The 27,018-nt window shown below is 34.0% G+C and overlaps 6 protein-coding genes across 19 annotated transcripts; 2 read left to right on the top strand and 4 right to left on the bottom strand.

The window, feature by feature from the left end:
* The first annotated feature begins 60 nt into the window (after positions 1-60).
* On the top strand, positions 61-20,515 carry Nrx-IV (neurexin-4). 11 transcript variants are annotated; one of them, XM_076540426.1, is made up of 12 exons: positions 10,291-10,522; positions 10,967-11,059; positions 13,024-13,220; positions 14,640-14,781; positions 14,860-15,230; positions 15,312-15,650; positions 15,752-16,226; positions 16,505-16,834; positions 16,929-17,231; positions 17,305-17,343; positions 17,534-18,160; positions 18,348-20,515. In XM_076540426.1, the coding sequence occupies exons 1-12, from the start codon at positions 10,459-10,461 to the stop codon at positions 19,199-19,201; spliced, it is 3,834 nt and encodes a 1,277-aa protein (XP_076396541.1). In that variant the 5' UTR covers positions 10,291-10,458; the 3' UTR covers positions 19,202-20,515. The 11 variants fall into 11 exon arrangements, with proteins under 11 accessions (XP_076396545.1, XP_076396541.1, XP_076396539.1 ...); XM_076540424.1 differs by having other exon boundaries at positions 10,292-10,522; positions 16,926-17,231; XM_076540425.1 differs by lacking the exon at positions 13,024-13,220 and adding an exon at positions 13,757-13,953 and having other exon boundaries at positions 10,292-10,522; positions 16,926-17,231.
* On the bottom strand, positions 626-2,431 carry LOC105662524 (uncharacterized). Its single transcript, XM_012285573.2, has 5 exons — positions 1,846-2,431; positions 1,617-1,730; positions 1,247-1,428; positions 973-1,181; positions 626-803 (listed from the first exon to the last, which is right to left on the bottom strand). The coding sequence occupies exons 1-5, from the start codon at positions 1,850-1,852 to the stop codon at positions 626-628; spliced, it is 690 nt and encodes a 229-aa protein (XP_012140963.1). The 5' UTR covers positions 1,853-2,431.
* On the bottom strand, positions 2,578-3,990 carry LOC100876247 (uncharacterized). Its single transcript, XM_076540485.1, has 5 exons — positions 3,842-3,990; positions 3,564-3,627; positions 3,263-3,475; positions 2,925-3,179; positions 2,578-2,844 (listed from the first exon to the last, which is right to left on the bottom strand). The coding sequence occupies exons 2-4, from the start codon at positions 3,615-3,617 to the stop codon at positions 2,925-2,927; spliced, it is 522 nt and encodes a 173-aa protein (XP_076396600.1). The 5' UTR covers positions 3,618-3,627; positions 3,842-3,990; the 3' UTR covers positions 2,578-2,844.
* On the bottom strand, positions 4,328-9,806 carry LOC100875794 (dynein axonemal intermediate chain 3). Its single transcript, XM_076540490.1, has 14 exons — positions 9,389-9,806; positions 8,992-9,200; positions 8,493-8,924; positions 8,107-8,427; positions 7,784-8,032; positions 7,536-7,689; positions 7,143-7,476; positions 6,709-7,010; positions 6,346-6,574; positions 5,917-6,217; positions 5,676-5,855; positions 5,271-5,591; positions 4,665-5,186; positions 4,328-4,580 (listed from the first exon to the last, which is right to left on the bottom strand). Exons 1-13 carry the CDS (start codon positions 9,690-9,692, stop codon positions 4,980-4,982), a joined length of 3,543 nt encoding a protein of 1,180 aa, XP_076396605.1. The 5' UTR covers positions 9,693-9,806; the 3' UTR covers positions 4,328-4,580; positions 4,665-4,979.
* Positions 20,516-20,837: 322 nt separating the features above from the next.
* On the bottom strand, positions 20,838-25,128 carry Ctps (CTP synthase). 4 transcript variants are annotated; one of them, XM_003703514.3, is made up of 11 exons: positions 24,364-25,126; positions 23,572-23,742; positions 23,408-23,493; positions 23,180-23,311; positions 22,784-22,948; positions 22,421-22,708; positions 22,257-22,345; positions 21,866-22,164; positions 21,665-21,772; positions 21,322-21,534; positions 20,838-21,248 (listed from the first exon to the last, which is right to left on the bottom strand). In XM_003703514.3, exons 1-11 carry the CDS (start codon positions 24,527-24,529, stop codon positions 21,157-21,159), a joined length of 1,809 nt encoding a protein of 602 aa, XP_003703562.1. In that variant the 5' UTR covers positions 24,530-25,126; the 3' UTR covers positions 20,838-21,156. The 4 variants fall into 4 exon arrangements, with proteins under 4 accessions (XP_003703562.1, XP_012140949.1, XP_012140950.1 ...); XM_012285559.2 differs by having other exon boundaries at positions 20,838-21,251; positions 24,364-25,124; XM_012285560.2 differs by lacking the exon at positions 23,180-23,311 and having other exon boundaries at positions 20,838-21,251; positions 24,364-25,128.
* Positions 25,129-25,895: 767 nt separating this feature from the next.
* On the top strand, positions 25,896-26,844 carry RpS15 (ribosomal protein S15). Its single transcript, XM_003703506.3, has 3 exons — positions 25,896-26,054; positions 26,238-26,323; positions 26,455-26,844. The coding sequence occupies exons 1-3, from the start codon at positions 26,046-26,048 to the stop codon at positions 26,801-26,803; spliced, it is 444 nt and encodes a 147-aa protein (XP_003703554.1). The 5' UTR covers positions 25,896-26,045; the 3' UTR covers positions 26,804-26,844.
* Positions 26,845-27,018: the final 174 nt, after the last annotated feature.

The raw sequence follows: 27,018 nt of genomic DNA on the forward strand, positions 1-27,018 counted from the left end.
AATACTAACCCAAGTCGCACGTGGGTAAGAAAATTGTATATTCAGTATCAGGTTGTATAATATACATATTATTTACATGGAATTATTGATTTATATTATATCATGTGGTACCGTATTTAATCTTTATTAACCATGAATGAAAACATAAATTGTTCCTAAATTGTGAGTTTATTCATTGTGTAATCCTAAGGTAATTATTATCTTCGTGTATTTATATAATCACTTAATTACCTATTTTTATGTTTATCGCAATTGCTATAGAAATAAACACGTTCTTCTGACTACACCATTTTTGTTAAAGTATCTATGTTAATAGTTACAATTATTCGAAAAATAAATTTAACTTCGTACATTTTAAAATAATATAAAACATTTTCTTTTGTTTTTTCTTCAGACTTTTCCATTTAAATAAATAGACGTTTGTATTCCGTGTGATTACTTCATTTCATAATACTCTAACCAAATTTTCTTTGTCTTGCTCTTATCAACACGAATTCATGTAAAGCAAAACTGTAACTGACAGTCTAAAAACTTGATAATAATGAGTTTTATTATGAGTAATTTTGAAAACTTTGCGAAAAGTTAATTAGCTTATTTTGATAATAAATATATAAGTTATAGTTATTTAACGTCCAAACGTATAAGTAGAATTTGAATCCGATGTTCCACGAGATCCAACTGATTTTACAGAACGAGGATAAGGTATTCGAAAACCTTCTAATATTCTGTGTCCTCTTCCTATATTGGATGATTGACTCGATATATTAGTTCCACAAGATGAAAAATATGAATTTGGTGTATTTCTATAAATAAAAAAGATGAATTATTTCAAAAAAAGGTATTCTATAGAATAAAATAACATATCATTTATTTATTTGTTGAAACAATAACATAGTTAAACATTTATAGTTTGTAAGTTATTAGCTTAGCTTAGCAAACGCGTAATATAAATCGATATAACGTATATTATACCTTATGTTCATATTTCTTTGATTGTTGACACTTAACGGCGTAGAAGTATCGCTCAAAGAATTTAAGGTTCTACTCTTTACTTCAAAAGACATAAGTTTCTTCTTTTGTTCTATGTTTTCCATTTTGAGTTTAATATATTTATCTCTCAGTAATTTGTTATTTTGTGTAACATTATAATAGTGAGACTTCAGTTTTTCATATTTCTTATCCTTAAATTTGATTAACCAATTAAATTATTGGCCTTATTAAATAGAGAAAGATTTATAGAACATACAATATCATGGAAACGCTGTATCATAATTTTCATCTGATTATGTTGAAATCCACATATTTTGTGCAACGATTCCAATGATTCGTTAAGCGGAGCAAAAAAGTATTCTACTTTGGACAGCGACGGCTGTTGTAATTCCACAGAAAAGATATCCAATTGTTGACACTGAGGACATTGTTTCTCAGCTATGTCACAAGAAATATATTTTTATAAATATCAATTATTATCAAAAAACGTCTAGATTGGTTTTAAATTATATTAGTTTTGCATAAAACGTTTCATTATTCGTTCATTAGATTTTATTGTCCTAGTATTTAAATATTATACAATCGCTTTTAACATTTTTAAGACAATATAATATTATCATTGTTACCTTGTTGTATACATCCATGACAATATATGTGACCACATTGCGTTAAACAAAATGGTTTTTTCCCCCTGTATGTTGTACTAAAGCATTTGTTACAAATGAATGTGTCCATATTTTCTATGTATTAAAAATAAATAAACTTTTTCATTACTGCACAGCTATAAAACTCTAATATTATTTATGCGCGTTGTGCAATTAAATTATTAAAAACGGTTTTAAAGAAAATTGTTACCTTTCATAAAATATATATAAGGATACTTAAATGTTATGTTCAAATTAAATTCAGTTTTTAAACAGGAAATTAATCAGTGTATATATCATGTTTCTAATAATGCAATTTATAATTTTTTTTCAACACTATTTGTAACGACGATTATCAATGAAAGAATATTTGTTCAATCGCTATGATGAAAATATCGACATTCATTAGTTTGTAAATCATTCGGTATTTTACTATTCAGAAGTATGGTAAAATTGACATCGACTGTGTTACTAGTTTCGCGCCATTTTAAATCAATTTTAAAATGATGTATTTTGGCGCCATTTTTATTTCTCCTTATCCGTGCAATGTAACATTCCAATACAGAGGTTTGATATAATTTATGGAAAACTTTACGTAATTGTTTCTTACGTCTTTCTTAAACTTTCTAATTTCCGTAAAACAGCTCTTTTACTTTTCTGTGCTCCTGTTATCAAGAGTTTTAATTTCATATGTCATCCGTCAGATGGCGGTGGGTTTTTTTTTTTGTTGTTGTACCGACAAGCATGGTACCCTGTTCTCGAGAAAGTAACGATGCTGCTTGGTGAATTCAGGAATCGGGGAAATTTGAGTTTTGTAAATATATGATAATTTACATAGTTTGGAAGTTAAAATTTGAAGAATCGAACATTCGTGGATTTTGGAATTCGAAAATGGGAAAATCGGAGAACTTGCAAATTCGGGGATTTAAAAATTTCCAAATACTACGCATATTAAAAATGTAATATATCAATAGCTACAGGGATAATCTTGATACAAAGAATATAGATGACAATCACAAGAATAACGTATTAATAAAAAGCGATGTGTTGAGACACGATGTATAAACAGCTTTATCCGTAAAATTCATACATGTAATATGTAGTCGAAACGAAAGATTTTAGACCGTTAAAGCCATTAATAAGCCACATTATTATAATCCGATAGCCCTGCCATGCTGTAATTTCTCTTTCGTCGATATTCCGTAAGAATCTGAAAAAGAACGAAACGATAGTTTAGCGAAATGAAAAGTGTACGCGGAGACAGTAAATTGATGAAATTCTGATAGAAACCTATAAAATTGCGATAATGCCACAAGCCCAACGATCTCCCGAGTTACCGGTGGTCGCAGAAAGTGGACTGCTACCTCTTCCCAGATCATCCTCGCCGGAATGAACAACTATCGCTCGTCCCAGAACATTGTTCGGTCCGCTAAGCGAAATAATCGAATCCTTAATGTTTACGCTTGCTTCTCCTTGAGCGTTTGCCTGGATATTGCCTAGATCTCCAACATGTCTCACCGTACTGCTCGGTGCACCGTGGGTAAGCTAAATACAGAATTAATCTTTTTTATTTTTTTGCCCGCTTCTTATTCGTACGCAAAGCATCTCGTCGAAACGATTTCACTTACATTCGTAGGATTGAAATGTGGACCTGTAGACGTGCATCCTTCTCGCAGATCTCCTTTCTCATGCACGTGGAAACCGTGCAATCCTGGTGTAAGGCCATACACCGTGCCAGTGATTTCGACAGCATCGTCACCCGTTTGGGTAATGGTTAAATGTCCGGTCACATTTTTCTTCGCAACGTCATGGGGCACCAGATGAACGTGTGCAGTTTTTTGCTGAAACATACAGGGTGTTTGTATACAGATTATCCACGCCGAAGAGTAATAAATTCATTCGAAAGTTTTCTTTCTATTACAACTTTACCTCTGCATTAACAACGGCCACGATTCCAAGTAATAATATGAATATTCCATTCATGTTGATGTATCTGAAAAAACAAATAAACGATTGTTCTCGCGTTTAATGATCGTGATCGTGATATTCGGCAAAAGAAGAAACGGTAAACAAATGCAAATGCATATCTTTCTAAAGAATAATCTAGTTATTATAAATGACGGTGTTTCGAGAGAAACGAAAATGGCGATTTACCAGCGAGTAGATACAACCTTGACGAACAAACGTGGAAAGTGAAAGGAACTTACCACATATAATATGTACTCGCTATCGTGGACACTGACTAACTGGTTGGACGCTGAGATTACTCTTACTTATAAGAGTAGCTCTACTATTGCACGTCTCGTCCCTCTCTCATTCGGTGTTCTTCCAAAACGGTTGCGGGAACGATCATGCGCTATTAAATCGTACGTATCTACTATCGCGACAATACAGCCATCAAAGACAACGAAGATTCTGGACTTGGATTCCTCTTCTCGAATAGTATCCTTCTCGTTCTTCGGTGCAGATCCGACACGCGAACGTTCGAGGCATTGCCAATAAAAATCGCTTTTTGAATTGAAGAGTCGCTTCGGTTCCTATTAAAAAATAACCTGACCAAGCGGAAAATTCCAGATCATCCAGTATTTCTGCGAAAAACATATACATTTTGAATGCGCATGCAACGAAGATAAGTAGCCGATTGATAATAATTTTCGGCATGGTATAAATGTAAAATATAGGATTGTAATTACTTATTACGATTGAAACAGGCTTCAAACTTATGCAGGTTTCCAATAATTTTAGTTGAACGAGGAAACAACTGTACAGCTTTCAGACAGCTCCACGGCTTTTTACGACCTACATAATTTAATCTTTAATCGAACTTTTGATAGAATTCCATAGAGCATTGATCAGAATAGAATTCCTGTAAAAAATCTCAAGGTTTATGAGATTTATGAGTGTTCGTTCGAAGATTTACCAGCCAGCGTACATCCAACATAAGATCTAAAACATGATAGTTAATAGAAAATAATACGGTCAAACTGAAGAACGTTTATAGTGCGTACGATAGAAGGTGGGGATAATTACGGTGGTAAATTGCTCTCTTTTGTCTGCTCGAATCTTTCTTATAACGAATACCGGATATTATATTTGCAAGCTTCTGATTGTCAGTTCACCTACGAATGTGAATCACCTGATTGTGATTCACCTACGCAACAACGTTTCGCGTAATTGAAACACCGTTGCCAGGTTTTTCCTTTTTTAAGTAAAACTTTGTTCGACTTTTAGTCGAGTAAAATCTGCGATCCTGTTCCGGCATATTCATGGTCAAGCAATCGCGATGGAAAGACTAGCGTCCGTTACTTGTTTAACGTTTTATTAGTAAGTTAGACAATTATACATTTAGTACGGTTTACTAAATTTCTTCCTCGACTTGGTCAGTCTTCTCAATTCCGAATCCATCGAGATCCGTCTGGACTTGCCCTCCGTCAAAATCTTTTTCCAATCGAACGAATGCTGAAAGGGCTGTTTTTCAAGTTCCGCTAGCACTTTCATCTGCGTTTGCGCAAAGTTGTTAAGTATTTCCTCGTTCGGATCCACTTTATCCGTCTGTTGAAAATTCATTGAAATTCATTGAAATTCATATTGTTCAATGAGATATCATATATATTTGCTCTATAAATTTACTTTTACTTCTTGTTCGAGTAAAGCTTCTTCCATGGAAGCTTCGACTCGTTTTTCATCGGCTTGCACGGACACTTTCGCCGCCTCTGGTTCGCGTTTCAACATGAACAGATTTTTCGAATGTTCGAAGAGCTCCTCCTGCATCAGCAATGCCTGCTGTAATTTTTGTTTTTTCCTTTTTGCATCCTGTCGCATCTTCAGTATCGGTGCTCGTTGTTTTTCGAGCTCCTCTTTTCTTAATCCTTTCTTTTCCAAAATAACCTGTTGCATACGCTTCAGCTCCTCGGCCTTCCATCTTTCACGAGCCTCCTCGATAAGCTCCCATCGTTTCTAAACGACGACACAAAATTTCTGATTTCCCGTCTCGAACTTTCGTAACGATACCTAATATATAAATCAACGAAAGTCCCATACAAAGCTTGCTTCCCTGTCCTTCGTGGTTGTTACTTCGGCTTCCGTGGTATCAGCTTTCGCTTGTTTTTCCTCTTCTAATTCCTTCATTTTTGTCGCTTCTTTTATTCGTTTTTGTTTCTCCTTAATTCCTTCGTGATTCGCTTCCCTCCATTGGTTCTGCCAAACTTTGCACTTGCTCACCTACGATGGGAGCGATTCTAACGATTCGCCGGTAATTAGTTGTAAATCGAGATATACCTACCCTCTTGATTTGCCGTTCGATAAATTCATCCATCCACTGAATGTTGGCGGTGTCCGATTTAAGGAAAATCACAGGAGGTAAGAATGTTCTTAAGATACCGTTAAAATCGCAAAATCCTATGACATAAGGATCCAGGCGTAACTCGTGAGTGTAGATCCCTGTGATTATGCGCCCCGATAAGCTTTGTATGGCACATGGTTCTTGGCTTTTTATCATAAAGTCGTATATTTCCACGGTACCGTCCATCCGTGCCAGGATCAGAACCGAAGGCCGAAATTTACCCCAGGCACAAGCAGTGAGCCTATGGTCAACGGAGCATACATTTCGAAATTTTTCTAAACGAGTAGTAGCGCGGTAAATTCGAAACTTTCAAATTCACCTTCGAAATTACGATTTCGATAACGGCTAAGATAACGGTTATCATCGTACCTAACGTCCGCTTTCTTCCACATCAATGGCTCACTGATACCCTCTTTCCAAATAGCAAACACTTTACCACCTATCGTTACTATCAAATTGCTGTTGTGTCCGGATCGAATCGAATTTGTTACCGGTCCATCGTGTATTCTTTTCAACCAGGACCACTTGCATATTTCGGTATTAATAGCCAGATCCGTAGTGAAATCGTATCCCTCCCATGTGATGCAGCCAAATTCGCCTATCGACGATATCGAAATTACTAAGTGTTTTCCTTTAACTTTCATCGTACAATGTTGTTTCGAATCCTATCGAGTCAGTGCTGTACATTAAATCTATACCGATCAAATATTTCTAATATATTGGAAATTGTACCTTCAATGGTGCCAATATGTATTCTCGGTTCCATCACGAAATTCGGCTTCTCGATGATATTTCTATAGAATTTTCTAATAGTCAGATCCTTGGTGGGCAGAGAAATATCGGCGCGTTCCTTCTTAAATGTTGGCACATGGATAGTGAGGGTAGTGATCACTTGTCTTCTACTATCGATCGGATGCTGAACTTCCAAGACATAATGCGGTTTCAACACGTAATCGGGAGCGTTGCGGGCTCGAGGCTCTTTTGGAAACGTCTTTCCCGGAGTCGAACGGATTTTTTGCTCGAACGTTTCCCAGCTTGCGATCAAATTACGCGATTAGTCGTAGGGACGAAACTCTTCGAATAAAAGTCTTTTTACGCGTATTTAGACTAGACAAGTAACTAGACCACTAATCGGACAAGTATACTAATTACGTAACTCTACTAACTTCAGATCCCAGAAAGCTATCGTGCCATCCTGACTCGCGGTAATAAATTGCGAGTATAAATTATTAGCATCCTCGTCATCCGGCAATGTTACGATTCTTCCATTTTTATCCACCTTATCGTACGGTGGCATCCATAGAATTTCAGTTATAGCCGCCTTCTGGCTGTCCTTTAACGGGGACATAGCTGTAGGTCTAACGAAGGACGTTCCAACCGCTTCTTGCATCCACGTAGTCAGATTTCTGATCAGAGTCTTATACTTCATTTGAATAGCAGTGGTCACGATAACGGTTTCTACTTGAGCGATTTTTCCAGGAATGTGCCAAAGTACCACCTACAATTTCGACGACTTCGCATTTCGTTTCTTATACCTTTCGTTTGTTTTTTACTTAACTGGCCATTTGCACAACCGCCCACGATTCGATGACCATCGAGTGGATTCGCAGCCACGCTTGTCACTTCTCTTGGACATTCTAACAATAATTTTGGTGCTAAGCTGTCGTTGAAGGACCACACGAGGACGTAATTGTTCTCGTAGGCTTTGATCACCTATGTATTATAGAAAATATCAATCTATCTAGAATAAGTACGCTTAGATCAACTATAACAAGTTGAAAAAATAACATCGAATTCGATGATTCACCTCTTCGTGCGACTTAGGTCCCTCTAGATGTTGACTTTTCCCGTATCGCGTATAAGCAGCGAACGCGACTCCCGTCCATAACGGGTGCCAGCAAAGATCGTTGATTACTCTTTCCACGACGTGTTTTTCATCGTGGAAACTTAAATGTTCCCTGTAGCCTTCCGGTATTGGCCATTGAGTGTCTCTTTCGTGTCGCACCAGATCCACGTAATCGTTTCTATAGATGTCCCAAGTAGCGTTCAACAACAACTGTAAATATATATCAAATATAATATATGAAAATAAAATATAACTATAACTATATAACTATTTCGCGTACTAACTTGATCGCAAACTTGATCGGTAAATCGACGAAAGAAATTTTTCAACGATTCCATTTGTTCTGGGTGAAAGTTGGATATGTTCAAAGGTCGATACTCGTATACGTATTGAGCCCAACAATTTCTAGCCACCGAAAGCGGTGTCTGGGTGTCGACATCTCGAACGGACGGTGTTACTTGCGTTGCATTGTACAGCAGTTTACGCGAAACGTTTTCAAACGTTTGACGATAAGGAAGCAATTCGATGTAACCGTCTCTTTGGTCGCTGACTTTTCTGTCTTCAAAGTGTACCGGTGAATTAAGCACGTCTCCTCTGCACGATACCTGCGAACAAACGCACTGATAAAATAACTGATTCGAATACTTGGTAATATTTTCAAAGGGCTCACCTCGATTTCCAATAAAGGCCTCGTATTTTTTAGAATGGTCGTTTGAATCTCTTCACCGGAACCGAGATCTTCCCAATCTCCTGCTGGTTTATAAACAGCGGTTCTCACGCGATTTTCGTGTTCCTTTCTCTGCTTTTGGATAAGCGCGATTACAGCGTCCCTGGCTTCTTCGGTTAAGCAAATGTAGAATTGACCCTCCTCGGTCAACGAGGGTACGTAACCGATAAGTATCCTTTTATTCGGAAACTTTTCAACTTCATCCTTAACGGCTATAAAATCGCTGCTCTCCTCGTAAAGGTATATGTTATCCTCGATAATTTCTTTTCGAACGTAAACCCAAGGATATTCGGTGCTGACATTCTCTCCTATCACGCAACCGACCGCTTTCTGTGTTAGAGGCGATAGGTTGAGCCTCGCTACGCCCGACACACCCTGTTAAAAAGAGATCATCGTAAAACGATCATAATTCTCTATCACCCTCTATACGTAGATCATTCACCATCGAGACAGAGTATCGAATTGGCGGTCGCGCTGGTTCAGGCGTGATATCCGTCGAACTCAGTTTCAGGATATCGCTCATCGATGGACCCGAAGAAGCATAAGCATCCAGTTCATAGATAGTTTTCCGTCTTCTCCTTGGTTCCTCGGAATCCAGCCGTAGCGTTTTCTTTGCTTCTCTCTCCCAATCTATCGTTTCGCTGGAAACAGCTGCGACAACATGTTTTCCGAACATTCAAAGATATAACTTTCGATTTTCGAACTTTTGCATTTCGGAAAATAATTCCGATCGTTAAACTAGCGAACTAGCGAGTCGTTAAAAATCGTGAGATCCTTTTTTAAAGCATTCAAATCGACGAACGATTATAATTTCAAATGGTATTTAACAAACATGTTACCCTTTTCATACTCTTTCGCGTACTCCGGTACCTCTTCGTAATCCGGATACTCTTCAAAGTCATCGTAATTTAGTTCCTCAGCCCCCTTTCTATCTTCCACTTCGAATGTATTTTCTACTTTATTATCCTTCTTTTCCTCTTGTTTTTCTACTTCTTCTTCTTCATCTTCTTCTTCTTCTTCTTCTTCTTCTTCTTCTACATTTTGTTTCTCCATATTGACACGAGTTTCATTTTCGTCGTCCATCATGCTGCCAATAACCTTCTCTATGGATATGTCTATCAATAAACAAAATAAATATAACATTTACTTTTTCTGCTACTTCTTTAAATTAAATCATTTAAATTCTGCATATGTTTCTATAGCAAAGTAACATTTCTTTCGCGAACATAATTACACATTATACGTGAATATTATGAAAATATGCTTTTAAAGAATTTTTGCAAAAAGCTATACTACTTACCTATAACTTCTTCAACTTCGTTCAAGTTGGCGACATTATCGACTCAATCTACTTTACCGTCATTAGAAAACAACAAGATTTTATACATATACGTATACATATCTTTATCATATCTTTCGCAAAAAGGAATTTATTTACGAAGATTTCGCATGATTTAGAATTTAGAGCATGACGATTTTGCGAAGAACAATTTAAATTGTTAAAGAACGCATAAAATATTTCTATGTATACCTTTCGAACGAATTACTTTGCAGCAAAATGGTGTTAACTCTTTATTACGAAATAAATCAATTGATTTTTTTTAAAGTAAGCATTTATTTCATAAAATTTCATTACTTATTGATTTCGGGCGAAAGAAATATAACGCGTACCAATGTTGCTATACCGAATAGTGGGAATTCATTCTCCTTGGCCACCATTTTCCCTAAGGAAACCTACCATATTCGTGATGTATAGTATAGATGCGTGTAAAGCATAGCATGCCTATACCGTAAAGTAATTACAAACGGGTGGGAATTGAGAATTGGTGGGAATTTAGGAACAGTTTCAACGACGCGTTCCGTTGACGAGATTCGTTCGTGCGTTGCTCTCTAAAAGGGCAATGATACGATGAATACTATCAGGTGTTTTGTGTTCGTGTTCACAATTACAAGTAATTCATTTACTTCTGCGTGTAAGTGCAATTTTCTTATTGATCGTTTGAAATTTCTTTTCGATGTTACAATCAATTTTCTGACATGATTCAGTACAGCCAAGCCCATTTCACAACATGGCGTAGAGTTAATGCATAATAGGTTCGATTGAGAAGCGAAACAGTTTTTATATTTCATTGATTGAACGTATGCATTTTTGCATGATCAACATTTCTTTATTTTTTTCTTCCTCAACTGTGTTAGAATTCATAATTCTTATATGGACTACGCTTTATGTTATCGAAGAAACGCAATTTTTTTTTTCTCGATTATATAAAATATAATTCCTTAATTGCATTAATAAATCAATAATTTTCGTATCGAATCAAATACAAATATTGGGTCGTTTCGAATAATTACAACTGTTGGATTGTTTTTATGTAATTAAGTCCTTAAATTTCAACTATGTTTTAATTTTTAATTAGATGATGAATGTAACGAGCCACTTTTGGAGAGAGCTCACTTAACAGCCACTACGTCATTGCCCGAAAGAGGTCCGAATAATGCCAAACTCAATGGTAAAGTTTCTCTTTAATTTCCTCTATATTCTAAATTGCACTTTGTCATAGATATTTATTCGACGACGTTTCCTTATTTATTTCTTTAAGTTTACAAGTATTTCATTATGTAGTTTGTTGCTTGTTATCTATATATTAAGTTCTGAGAGAATATGGAACCACCGGTATCTTATTAATGTTATCGAGATTGCTTGTTTTCAACTTTATTTATAAATATACTTAATAACAATGTAGGTAGTGTATTATGTATTACTCGTTACATACTTGTGTTTTAACAATGAAAGTACAAATCTTGAAATCATAATGGAACCCGAGTTAAAACGGTGTTGGTATTTCCACTATTCACGCCCACCTTCGTTAAAAGAATTTTAGATCTCAATTATATTGACCGTGTCTGCTGACTCACTGCATAGTTATTCTGTACATCTGAGTTCATGTTAAGTAATAATTTCTTTCTTGGTTCTAATTCGTTGATCAATTTAAAAAAATAATTATCTTATCTATTTGCTTCAGGTGGATGCTAAAGAATAGCCTGGTATTTTTTAAGTCAAGATTTTTTTTCAAAAGGAAGGAAATAAAAATTTATTCGTGTAAACGAGATATACTTAATTGTCTAAAAATGTTTCAAAGTATTCGATGGGCATTCAATTGGAAGGAATGGAATCCGAGCGAAAAAGATTTTGCGTATGCAATTTCTTGCATACAGTCGGAAGAGAAAGAAAGATTAGGCAGATTTATGTATCGTAAGGATGTTAGGGCTTCTCTAGTGGGGAGATTAATGTTGAGAAAATTTGTTAACGAGCATGGTTGCATTCCATATAATGATATACTATTCACCAGAGATACTTGTAATAAACCAATTTTAAAAAATTTATCCTTGAACTTAAGTTTTAATGTATCGCATCATGGCGATTATACGGTTTTAGCAGGTGAAACGAGAAACTTAAAATTAGGTATCGATGTAATGAAATTAGAATATACTGGTGGTAAACGATTGTCTGAGTTTTTTCGCATAATGAATAGAAATTTCTCATCTTCCGAATGGAATGAAATAAACAATTCGTCTATAAACGAGTCGGGACAAATTAGTATGTTTTGCAGACATTGGGCTCTGAAAGAGAGCTACTTAAAAGCTATAGGTAAAGGTATCCTTACTGAACTTAGTGCACTTGACTTCAGAACAAAGTCAGAGCTTACCAAAAATAGTATTATAACTGATACAATGTTGTATATAAATGGAATAAAACAACAGTTTTTATTCGAAGAAACATTATTAAATTCGCAACATTGTGTCGCTGTAGCTTTACAAGAAAATGAAACTGTACCGCGGTCGCAAAATATTTTTTTTAAAATACTGAGCAGCGATGAACTGTTCACCAATGCTGTCCCTCTATTTCCACAAGATTTCGAATATACACAAAAATATTTACAAAAAGAGGAATGTCCATGATCTTGTATATATATATATATATATATATATATATTTATGTATAATAAAGATGTACAGACATAACAATTCTATGTGAATTCAGCCAGCGAGTATAATAAAATAATTTGAAATACCAGTATAAATTTTATTTTACCTTATCATATAGTATTTTATATGGTAACGAATAATTTCAAATATTTTTGAGTAAAAAAAATACACGTACCTATTACTATTATTCCACTGTTGTGCAAGGGCAAGGGAATATTCTTTGAATAATGTATGATCCTGTAGATTTTCCTTACATGTATTCAAGTTTCTTTTCAAAAAGTATTGCTTGCGACTATTTTGTTAGATCTTCAAAAATAAAACTGAAATATTCTAATTTACATAAAAATAATTACATCATAATAAGTAAGATACTAGCTAGTTCATATACTACATTATACGAAACTTAATTTTAAATCTATCTTGTTTAATATGACTGCTTTCCTAAGTTCATTTTGAGTTGCATGCATGCGTATATGTTGTGGCGTAGGCGGAAACGCATGGACGGCTAGCAGCTCAGACTTTGATCAGTACCTTATAGTCGACCTGGGTCAAGTAATGAATATCACAGCCGTGGCGACCCAGGGGCGAGCAGTTCAAAATGAGTATGTTATGGAATATGGTATCAGTTATGGTACAAATGGCCTGGACTATGTTGATTTCAAAGAAGAAGATGGTAATGTTAAGGTAAACTGATCTTTTACAATTTTTAAAATAGGTGTTTGTGCTTACATAGCCATAATCCAAGAGAGAATTTATTGGAAAGGTATATGCATTTAGTAACTAATAATAACTAATCAGAATTTCTTGGAACATACGAGTGTAACAGTTATAGCATAGATTTAAAAATTGTTTGCTATCTTAATTATACGCTTAAGCATGTAAAATTGATGGATGCTTTTTTAATAGTAATTTATTACAAGGGTTCATGGGTACGTATCGCTTGCATGTTCTCTGTACATATATGTTTTTGGATTGCTTTTATAACACGTTCTTATCATAATTTCATACATATCTTCTAAATTATTATAAACTCTTTGTTAACATTTCATTTATGAAAGTATCTTTACTCTCATAAATGTAATGAAAATGTTATTTATAAATATAAATCAAATGGTTTTATTTTATACTCATTTAATTACATGACACATTTTTCTTGCCACTTATCTGCTTTGCTTCTACTCTTTTTCTTTTACACATGGACATGGGGCTGGGCTTTGCAGGAGGTTCTACGTGGTCACCAGAGCTTAGCAGTTATGATCAACATCTTACTGTGGAACTGGGAGACAGATATGAGATACGCAGCATTGCCACACGAGGTCGTGCTCATACTAATGAATATGTGACAGAATACATTGTCCAGTATTCTGACGATGGTCAAGCCTGGGCCAGTTATGAAAGCCAGGATGGTGTAGATGAGGTATTAACAGAGATACTGATTATAAGAAAACGTAGAACTTCTGTAAAAAGTAATTATTTGTAAACAAAAGTTTCACTCAGTTTTTCTTTTTTTTTTTCCTTTTTTCTTTATATTAAAAATATGCAATGCAATGTGTCATAGATTTTGTACATATCAAAATATTTCTCTATTTTTAAACAACAGAGACAATCATTTTTTTCTAAGGTCCAGAACTATAATTTCAAATATCTTTTGGTGAAGGCAGAAACAAATATCACAACATTCCTTAGTATTTACTTTAAAAGTATTATTACTTCTTTATTTCTCATGTAATAACTATTAATACTCTGTAATCTATTTTGGAGAAAGAGTATTGTTGAAAGTTATATTTTTAAAACACAATTTACTGAAAAGTACTATAATAATTAATTTCTTGCTTTTATATCTTTGCACTTATAATTAACAATGCTATACTAACATACTTATAGAAAAGGGCATGCTAGATATTTACCGATTAATGTTCAATCCTAATTACTTACATGCATACAAATTTTAATAACATATTAGCTCGAATAAATATTTTCAATTTGGAATATTTCGTGTACAATTAATTTCTATAGATTTACAGCAAATTTGGTAAAGATTTTATTGCTCGAGTTACTAATAAAAGAAAACAATCATCTTTTTTCCTTTGTCTTCTCTTATAGATGTTTAAGGGTAACACAGATGGTGACACCACAAAACTTAATAAATTCGAAGTACCAATTATTGCACAATGGATTAGAATAAATCCAACACGATGGCGCGATAGAATATCCTTAAGAATAGAATTATATGGATGTAATTATGGTAAGAGTTCTAAAAAAGTAAAAGAACTTAATCATTTAAAGTCTTAAAATGTTTAGACGATTTCTTTTTTATTTCTAGTGTCCGATGTTCTTTCCTTTAATGGTTCATCTCTTCTGCGATATGATTTGTTGAGAGAACCTATAGAAACAGACAGACATTTTATACGTTTTCGATTTAAAACAAATAACGCTGATGGAGTTCTAATGTATTCACGCGGTACACAAGGAGATTATATAGCTTTACAATTAAGAGATAATAGAATGTTATTAAATATCGATCTTGGATCTGGTATTATGACAAGTTTATCCGTTGGAAGTCTTTTGGATGACAATATGTGGCACGATGTTTTAATATCTCGCAACAGAAAAAATATTTCATTCTCTGTAGATAGAGTATTAATCAAAGGAAGAATAAAAGGAGCATTCCATAGATTAGATCTAAATAGAGCAGTAAGTAATCGGAATCTGTAAAATGTCGTTTACTGTATGTGTGAACATATAATGTTATTTAATATATAAATGTTTGTTTAGCTTTACATAGGTGGCGTACCTAACAAACAGGATGGTTTAGTGGTTAATCAAAATTTTACAGGATGCATAGAAAACTTTTACTTAAATTCAACAGGCATTATTCACGATTTAATAAATACTGAAATCACCGGTGAAAATTTAAGATACTACAAAGTAAATACGGTTTACAGTTGTCCAGAACCACCTATTATTCCTGTTACATTTTTGACTCATGGATCATATGCCAGACTTAAAGGATACGAAGGAATATCCTCTTTGAACGTATCTCTTACTTTTCGAACATACGAAGATAAGGGAATTATTTTGTATCATCAGTTTACTTCGCCAGGATATGTAAAGGTATGTAAATCCATTGTATTATTGATGCAATATAAAAATAATGTTTTTTTTTTTTTCTTTCTTTCTTTATCGCTTCTATTAATACATTTTCACATTTACAGCTATTTTTAGAAAACGGCAAACTTAAAGTTGATATCCAAACAAACGAAAGTCCACGAGTAACTTTAGATAATTTCGATGAAAATTTTAACGATGGTAAATGGCATCAAGTTATTCTAACAATTTCCAAGAACAGTCTTATTTTGAATGTCGATGGAACGCCTATGAGGACTAAACGTATGTTAAAAATGATAACTGGACCAGTGTATTTGATCGGTGGTATGATTGGGGTAGAAAGTAATCGCGGTTTCGTTGGTTGTATGCGAATGATAAGCATCGATGGTAATTATAAGATACCAACTGACTGGAAGGAGGAGGAATATTGTTGCAAAAACGAGATTGTTTTTGATGCGTGTCAAATGATGGATCGCTGTAATCCAAATCCATGCAAACATTCTGGGATTTGTCGTCAAAATTCTGATGAATTCTTCTGTGATTGTGCCAATACAGGATATACTGGAGCCGTATGCCATACTTGTAAGTAAATGGGGATAATTAATTGAAATTATAGAGCAATGATGGACAGATGATACTGGTGTTGGAAGAGTTTGAGGAAAATTAGGATTACAGAATACATCAGTATCCAGGGAGAGCCAATGAGACAAGGTTATAAAATACAGAAAGAACCTTGAGAGACTCGAAACATTTTTCCGCTTCTGACAAATATCTCTTTTGTGAACACAGTTGTCCATCACTGTTCTAGACATCGTCACATCCTGAATATACAGTAATATCATTCGTTACCTTTTATACAGCCTTAAATCCTCTTTCGTGCGAAGCGTATAAGAATATTAATTCAGTCAGTCAACGAGCAGACATCAAGATAGACGTTGACGGAAGTGGTCCATTGAAACCATTCCCTGTAGTCTGCGAATTCTATACCGATGGACGCGTGAGAACGATTTTACGACATAATAATGAACGTATGACACCCGTAGACGGGTTCCAAGAGCCAGGTAGTTTCGTTCAAGATATAATTTACGACGCAGACATGGATCAAATTATAGCTCTTCTCAATAGATCCATGAATTGTAGGCAGAGGATTAGTTACGAATGTGTACATTCCAAGTTATTTAATTCACCAGGTGTGATTTCATATGAATATATAAATGTAAATATGAATAAATACAAACTTATGTTGTTCGCTTGTATCAAAAATATATTTTGCAATTTCAGTAGCTCAAGGAGATTATTTTAGACCGAATTCGTGGTGGGTCAGTAGAAACAATCAAAAAATGGACTATTGGGGAGGTGCATTACCTGGTTCACGTAAATGTGAATGCGGTATACTTGGAAATTGCGCGGATTCTACTAAATGGTGCAATTGCGATGCCGACTTGGATGGTCCTCTCGAAGACAGTGGCGATATTACAGAAAAGGAATATCTTCCTGTGAAGCAATTGCGATTCGGTGATACCGGTACGCCGGTCGATGACAAGAAGGGTCACTACACGCTAGGTCCCCTTATTTGCGAAGGCGATGGTAAGTTAAAGAAATTTCTTTGATCACGTTCACATGAACGAGAAAACTTAATATACTTTAAATTGTTTATAAGGTTCTGAATTACCTTGGTTGTCTACCAAGGTAAGATCAGGTAAGACGTAGTAGTCAGAGTAGTTAATTTGTAAGTAAATCTAACTAATAGTAATTGGTAAAATGTACTTAATAATTATCAGATTTGTATTGACCCTCAGAAATTCGTAGTTACCTTTATATCATTTGTATCGAAACAGAAGTACACGCGTTATCCCGATGTAAAATAATTGAACACTGTTTTATTGTAGATTTGTTCATGAACGTAGTAACATTCCGCATTGTTGATGCTACCATCAATCTACCAACCTTTGATATCGGTCACAGCGGTGATATCTTTTTTGAGTTCAAAACAACCATAGATGACGCTGTAATAATCCACAGTAAAGGACCGACAGATTATATAAAGATCTCCATAGTCAGTGGAAACCAGATTCAGTTCCAGTATTTGGCAGGCAGTGGTCCTCTTACTGTGAGCGTGCAAACATCGTATAGATTGGCTGATAACCGATGGCATTCAGTGTCGGTCGAACGAAACCGTAAGGAAGCTAGAATCGTGGTCGACGGAGCATTGAAGAACGAAGTGCGAGAACCTCCAGGCCCAGTAAGAGCGCTTCACCTCACGTCGGATCTCGTGGTTGGTGCTACGACAGAATATAGGGACGGTTACGTGGGTTGTATCAGAGCCCTTCTTCTAAACGGTCAGTTGCAAGATTTAAGAACCTATGGACGACAAGGTCTGTACGGAATTTCTGAAGGTTGTATGGGCAAATGTGAAAGCAACCCGTGTCTCAACAACGGTACGTGCCATGAAAGATACGACGGATATTCGTGCGACTGTCGTTGGACCGCGTTCAAAGGTCCTATTTGCGCAGACGGTACGTAATTCGTCTTTTATAAACGATTATTTTATTTGATATTATTCATTTACGTAATCGTGATTTTTAATCGTTATACGTGATAACACACGACTGGAAAGACTAAACCCATCCTGATCCGAATTAATTACGTCAATGAAAGTTCTAGCTACATTATCGTATAACTGGTGAAATTTCATTGTTACAGAAATTGGTGTAAATATGCGGCCCAGTTCCATGATAAAGTATGATTTCATGGGTAGTTGGCGTTCAACGATTTCTGAGAAGATTAGAGTCGGTTTTACAACAACGAATCCTAAAGGATTTTTGCTCGGTCTCTTTTCAAATATTTCTGGAGAATACATGACGATTATGGTATCGAACAGTGGACATTTGCGCGTTGTTTTCGATTTCGGTTTCGAGCGTCAAGAAGTTATATTTCCCAATAAGCATTTCGGTTTAGGACAATATCACGATGTCCGAGTAGGCAGAAAGAATTCTGGAGCAACTCTCGTGTTGCAAGTGGATAATTACGAGCCGAAAGAATTTCATTTTAACATTAAAGCTTCTGCCGATGCACAGTTCAATAATATTCAATATATGTACATAGGAAGAAATGAATCCATGACAGAGGGATTTGCTGGTTGCATATCTAGAGTAGAATTCGATGATATTTACCCTCTGAAATTATTATTCCAAGAAAACGGGCCAGAAAACGTTCGTTCCTTGGGCACCTCGCTCACCGAAGATTTCTGCGGTGTAGAACCAATTACGCATCCACCCGATATCGTCGAAACCCGTCCACCACCACAGGTAGACGAAGAAAAAGTTCGAGCTGCTTACAACGAAACCGATACAGCGATTTTAGGAAGTGTTTTAGCTATTATTATTATCGCGTTAGTGGTAATGGCAGTGCTTATAGGAAGATACATGTCGAGACACAAAGGTGAATATTTAACGCAAGAGGATAAAGGTGCGGAGATAGCGTTAGACCCAGACTCAGCAGTTGTTCATTCAGCAACGGGACATCAAGTTCAAAAGAAGAAAGAATGGTTTATTTAAATATAAAATTACGCTATTATATTATTAATGCCAGAATATTTATAGATAAATATGCTTATAAGTGCACTTTCAAGTGTCATGCGAAAAGTTTTATAAAACGTGAATAGTACTAACGCGAAACTCCATTTCGCTGTTTCGGTTTATAATCGTGTAAAATGATAGCAAACGCTGATAAATTTTCATTCATGGAATACAATCAGTTTATCGAGTATTTTCTAACGAAAAATATCAGACTGATAAAGGTAAGGAAATTTTCCTTAGATGATTCATCAATGAGCATACAAATTTTTGTTCTATTAATGTTTAATGAGGTATGCATCGATTTTCGATTTACGTATAAAAATTAAAACAAATTGTCATTAACGAAGATAACAGGAATAACAATTATAGATATTTCCGCAAAGAAATTCATGTAATTGTTTATGATTAACTGTTTGAAGATACTGCTTTTTTATTTGGTTTTATCTTTTAAAGTAAAGATTACCATTATACTTGTATCACTTTATTACTAAAATTATAGTTTTAAACTTATTTCGATACATAACGCGAATCGTAATGCGTATGATATTCGTAGCGAGTTATTGAAAGTAAGAAGTAGCGAAAAACCGTTCACAGACTGTTGTTATCATAGATCGCGGGGTGCATAAGTATTTATTATGTACTTTTGTAATTTAGACCTAACATTACGACAAGATAGTAATACGCTAGATACTTGTTTATTTTACCATTTAGTCATTTTAGAAACGAGAGCAGTTACTCATTTTTTTATATTTTATACGATATCAATTATTTTTAACATTATTTACCAAATTATTAAGAATCCATTGAAAAATATGAATCATATAAAAAATAAGTCTGTGTCTCGTGTACAAATTCTGTTATTTCTTTTATCGGCGATTACTTGTATATACAAAATGTCCAAACTTCATCATTTTTGTTGCATGTAAAATACTTTCCTTACTGCGAGAAATATTTTTAGTATTATTTCTTATGCTTACCGTCCAAAGTGCATTTTAATTTCTTTTTGTATTTATTTTATTTACATTTGTTTATTGTGTATTACAGATATTTTATTTCTTTTTGATATTTTCTTTTCTCCCTTTCGAATTTTAGTGATCCGAATTCACAATTGTAACCTAATATTCACCTAGTATCAATGATATCGTGTACGGTACGTGCAACAGTGAGAGTGTACATACGTCATTTTTATACAAAGAAAATGTTTTACTGTATTAATATGCCAGTGTATATTTTATATACTGTATTCACAGCAGAACGCATGTGCTGCTCAATAAAAGTAAAAAGTCTTCATTACGACTTTGTAACAATAATTCCTTGATATACAACTAATTAGTGAAATGTGTAATTTGTAATGACACAAGTTTTACGAAGTTGCCATAATTATATTAAAAGATTAATTTTATACTTTCATATGTAATAATAAAACGTTGAAAGTTACAAGAAATTCAAATTTATACAAATATGAAAAATTTAATAATCAAAAGAAATATAGTGTACATAATAAAAATCAATGATAAAATTATAATCCTTCGAAATTTAGATTATAAAAATATGTCATATGTAATTAAAAAGAAGATCGTGAAAAGAAAGGCCATACAATAATTTTAAGCAATAATAAAAATTGCAATATTTCAACTTTTATTCAAAACACATTCTATATATGTTCATTTGTAAATACTTAAGTGATTTCATTTGGTACAAAACTATTATTTAAACATTTTGGCATGTAACTGGTTTCGTGTATATTTTAACATATAATTATACAGTGTAGATCTATAATACACTAATGTAACTTTAATATAGTACACACATTTTGAAATGTATCTCGTATCTTGTTTTAGAATAAAAGTTGTTTATCTGCCTACCACGCATACATACAAATAATATATTTTCATCGTTAAAAATATTTTCGTCGCAACGTAAATGACACTAATTCAATCATTAACGCCCGATGTGGTGCTACTACTTCTACTAGGTGTTTCGCTCAGTTCTGGTTTCGCCATGGAATCATAGAGGTAATCGTTATCTGCTAAAAATGCGAAAATTATTACTAGTAAATTGTAATTATCAAAATTTACGCAGATATGATGTTACTTTACCTGACTCACTATCATTGACTTCGTGAGGTGAGAATCGACAACCTCTAGCTAAATAATATTTTAATTTGCCAACGCTAGCTAAAATTAATCCTAAGAATGGAGGAGAAGGTTTCAACGGTCTCGATAAATATTCCGGATGAAATTGAGTAGCAACATAGTAACTATGTTCTTTTAATTCGGCTATTTCCATACGTAGTTTATCTTCGTTATGACCTGAAGAATGTAACAAAATAATTAAAAATAATGAAAAATCAAAAGAGAAATTTCTTTTAAAGAAATTTGTAAATTAATCGTTACTATTCTTCTGTATTTTAATGCCGGTAATTAACGCGATTTAATTTACCTACAAATTTCAGTCCAGCTTCTTCTAACTCTTCGATATATTTTGGATTGATTTCATATCTATGCCTGTGCCTCTCTTCTATATAGTTCTTGTTACCATACAATTGTTCTATATTTATAAAATACGATATAATTCTAAACAAAATTTTTGAAGCGAAATAACATTTGCTAGATAAAATTGTTAAAATATTCTGTTACTAACTTATAATAGAATTATCATCTGTAAATAGAGTACGTCTTTTTCCAAGTCTCATAGTTCCGCCCATATGACCTGGATTATGTTCTGGCATGTCTATGACGAGAGGATAATCAGTTTTTGGATCGATTTCTATACTATTTGCATCCTCAATGCCCAAAACGTTTCTTGCGAATTCAATAACCGCTACTTGTAGTCCCAAACAAATACCTAAATACGGTTTATCATTTATTCTACACCATTTACATGCCTCCATTTTCCCTTGCATGCCTCTTTTACCAAAACCACCCGGCACTATGACACCGCTACAAAACAGTACGAATGACATAATAAAAATTTAACGTAAACAAAAATTAATCAAGTACGCATGTTTCGTACGTACGAAACAAAGAATTACCTGCTTTTACAAAGTTGTTGCCAAGCTTCGTGGTACAATACAGGATTTGTTGTTTTCATTGTTTGTTCTAAATTGTCAGCCTCTATATACTATAACCGTATAATACCAGAATTACAAAACTAATCACTATGAAAATACAGTGAAAAATATGTTTGAACTGTTACCGTTAATTTAAGTTTATAACCAGCTTGTATACAGGCATGTTGCAACGCTTTCGTAACCGACGCATAGGAATCTTCTAGTTTCGTATATTTTCCTACTAATGCGATATTCACCTCTTTTCGTAAGTGATCGATACGATCTGCTAAATCTCTCCACTTTCGCATGAAACATCTTGGTCGTGGCATTCCAATATTTAGTTGTAATCTGTCATTTAAAAATTCAATGACGCCTTGCGATTCCATCAAAAGCGGTACTCGATATATAGACGATAAATCATGAACAGTTATGACCTAACAAATAAAAAGTTTCTATTAGCTTTTCTTTATCAAATTCATGAAAATTGTGACAAAATTGGCAAGTTTCACCTGCTCCGGTGCAACGTGACAAAAATTTGAAATTTTTTCTTTCACAGAATCTCCTATTGGATTTTCCGATCTACAGACTATCAGGTCAGGTGATAATCCTAATCCTCGTAATTCTCTCACGCTAGACTGAGTGGGTTTTGTTTTTGGCTCTCCTGTGGATCGTGGCTAAAAGCATATTTTTACAATAATATTTTCCAATATAATTATTTTATATCGCTTTTAAGTAAAATACGATTATTTTTTTTTTTTTTTTTTACTATACTTTACGTGTCTATAAACAGAACTGTAAATTTTTACAAGTAAATTATATAATTCTATGGGCTAAGAATAAACCAACTTGGCATCGATACAAAGTCAAGGTCTAGAACAAGGAAGGAGAATTATTCGAGTTCGTACTTGTGGCACTAGAGATACATGAGCACAGCAAAAGTTTTCTTTTTTCACCCTAAACTGAAACTGTCTAAAAGCTTCTACAAATGGCATTCCTTCAATGTCTCCTATAGTTCCACCCAACTCAACAATACAAACCTATAAGCGACAAAATATAAATCAATTTACATACTCTATTATTATATACCTTATACTATATTAATATATTTTCATTTTAGACAACTATTAAATTACATCAGGCTGATCACTGCTTTCTGTTACTGGTTGATTCGCTACTCGTTCAACCCATTCCTGGATAGCATCTGTTATGTGAGGTACCACTGAAATCCAAAATATATTTGCTATTAATGTTCACTTTACAATGGACTTTATAATAATAAATGAACTATCATTTGTACCTTGAACTGTTTTTCCCAAGTAATCACCGTGCCTTTCTTTTGAAATTACATGCTGATAAATTTTCCCAGTTGTAATATTGTTGTCTCTGTGTAAAGTCACATCTAAGAAACGTTCATAGTTTCCAAGATCAAGATCTACCTCTCCACCATCATCCAATACGTATACTTCCCCTTAATCATAAAAAATATTTTGAACATAAAAGACATATACGATAGAACAATAAATAACTATAACTCTTCTTATAAAGACCGACCTTTTGCAACCTTGAATATTCTTTATTTAGTTTACTAAATCGGTCCAAAAAGCTACTATAGTAATAAATAAACTGAATCGTTTTGTTCATATACATTCTTTGTATCTATTCTTTAGAATGACAATCTATTTTATATAGCAAATTTATATAATAATCAAAATTTTAGCGTGTTCTTAAATATTTTACTTAATTATATTATCTAAATTAATATATTCAATGGATCAGATAATGAACATATATTTTAGCTAAGGGGACTTTTTCACACAGCAAAGAGGAATTTGTTAAGTTAACAATACACGCATAAAAATTCATCGATTTAACTATCGAGTGGAAATGAATTTTTCACATGAAATTTTAAATCGAATTCTGACAGAAAAATTTAAAAAATACAACACGTGACTGTAAAGTGCGCGACAGCAACGTGCAGAATAGCACATGGCTATATGAAATTTTAAACGTGTGAAAGAAAAACATCTTTCCGAAATTGATTCGTATGAGAGAAAAAGCATAGGAAATACGTTTTTTAAGACGTACTTACCATGTTCATAAGGTGAAAAAGTTCCAGCATCAATATTTATATAAGGATCTATCTTAATAGACGTCACACGAATGCCGCAATGTTTAAGTATAGTACCAAAAGAACTGGCAATAACACCTTTACCGACTCCACTTATTACACCACCAGTTACTAAAATGTATTTCATATTTTACGAGTAAATATTGATCCGTGCTCGTCTTTAGATATTCTCGATTTTATTGAATGTTATTCGGATCCAATGAGAACGTGTGCCGTCTCAAATATATGAACACACGAGAGCAAATCTGGCTTCCCTGGGGAAAATGGCGGTCAAGGGGAAATGGTCCCCACTACTTGCTCAAAGCAAAACAGCATTGACAGACGTTATGCTCAATTCACAGAAGACATTTTCGAGATTGATAAATAACCAAATATTCCAGAATAAATGTTTATTTTTAGAAACCGACTGATTCGTTTTGCAACGATATTTGTTCAACATTCGTCTTGTACCGAATCGGAAAGATAATTGGCAAATTTCACTTTCTTTGCAGCTTTTTACATTTGAACCGAGGGAGCCACCATCCTCGTGTAGCCGTGCACGATACGTATTAGATAATTTCTAGTCGAATTTCAAATTATCTCCAATATTGTTACTACCCGTTACAAAAAGGAATCAGTTTGCTTTCCAAATTAAACATTTAGTCAGAAAATTTTTATCCTATTCCAAAATGCCTCCTCTGAACAAGGCCTAATGCTTGTCAATACTCTGTTATTGTGGCCGGTGGTAGGGACTGTTTCCCCTCGACCGCCATTTTCCCCAGGGAAGCCAGATTTGCACTCGAACGAATATATCGAACAGCTTGACCAAGTGCAATCGAGATTTAGCGCCACTTTAAAATGTACACGTTTTTTATACAAACTAAAAAACAATGTGGCTTATGCAAACTGAATGTTTAGCTATCACAAAACAGTCATTTGAAATTCATGGATTTTTCTAATGATTAAATAAATATAAATTATTAATCGATGAAAATATTTAAAAGCACAGTTTTTTAACGGAAACATTACGTAATGTGCGGGTATTAGCGCGCCGTATTAAATCGTTTAATATCATTAACAAATACGTTTACGTGCAGAATAAAATGACTTTATATGTTTATTGATTAGGTCATTTGTTCTTTATCTATGAACATTTACTTTGCTTTACGAAAGAATACAAATTTGCGCAATTCACTAGGCTAGGGGAGTTTCTCTACAACCTGTTCTTCGTGTTCGAATATACAGCGACGAAAAATTAACGAATAACGAAAATCGCTCATAATGTGACAATTATACAAGATTAAAGAAATATTGCATCTAATTCTTTTAATATATTTATGAAATATATAAATATAGAAGAAGAAGTATTTCATCCAACGAACGAAACACACTGAGATCCTGAAACTTTTGTCCGCTAAGTGTACATTGTCGATGTCACGATAGTTATATAGAGTTCATGCATATTACCATAGAATACAGAATGTCCAGAACTGAAACAAAATTGTCGCGCCAAATCGTTGTTCTAGTAATATTGCATATTTTATCGACTCGACGGAAAGGATATGCTTGCTTTCTATCTAGATACATTTTAGTCTGTGGCTAAATTAATTTTTGCGTAGGAAAAATCGTGTTATTTCTTATTGCCGTTTCTCCCGACCGAAAACATGGCTGAGGTATGGACCGTAATTTCGATGAAAATATCTAATAGTATCTCGTTCATCCTTGTAAATATAGATTATTGGTAGCGATTTATAGGATTCTCTTTTAATAGAAGAACATTATAGTATTACCGTAAAGATGTGAATGTTTTTACACGTATTATAACCTATCTCTGATGCGCTCATGTATAATTCTAGGCAGAGGAAACTCAGAAGAAAAAAAGGTGTTTCCGAAAGTTCACCTTTCGAGGAGTTGATCTTGATCAACTCTTGGATATGCCAAAGTGAGTATTATTTAAAGTTACAAATGAGAAAGATCACATACTGTCATCTTATCATTAACAATTAAGTGCACTAAAAGTGCTGATACAGTATAAATTTTGTGTATATTATAAAATATAAATATTTGTTTCAGTGAGCAGCTGATGGTTTTGATGCATGCTCGGGCTCGTAGGAGATTTTCCCATGGATTAAAGCGAAAATCTATGGCTCTTGTGAAAAAGTTACGCAAAGCCAAAAAGGAAACACCACCCAACGAAAAGCCAGAAATCGTGAAGACTCATTTGCGCAACATGATCATAGTACCCGAAATGGTTGGCTCTATTGTAGGTGTTTATAATGGAAAGACATTCAATCAGGTTGAAATCAAACCAGAAATGATCGGTCATTATCTGGGAGAATTCTCTGTTACTTACAAACCTGTAAAACACGGTAGACCAGGTATCGGTGCTACCCATTCTTCAAGGTTTATTCCACTGAAATAATTTGTATTGTTAACTGTCAATAAACTATGTACAAAAAGTAATATACCTTTTCTTAAAAAATATTTATTTCATCCTGTTTTTATATTTCTAATAGGTATTTATAATTACAATATTAAAAGTTCCTGTTAAACATTTTTTTTTTACATATTAAGATATAGTTGTAAAAGTATATTATACATTAATCGAAATTATTGACACGATTACTATTATTATTT

Source organism: Megachile rotundata, chromosome 15 (assembly GCF_050947335.1).
Source record: "Megachile rotundata isolate GNS110a chromosome 15, iyMegRotu1, whole genome shotgun sequence".
In the NCBI taxonomy this organism is placed as follows: Eukaryota; Metazoa; Arthropoda; class Insecta; order Hymenoptera; family Megachilidae; genus Megachile; species Megachile rotundata.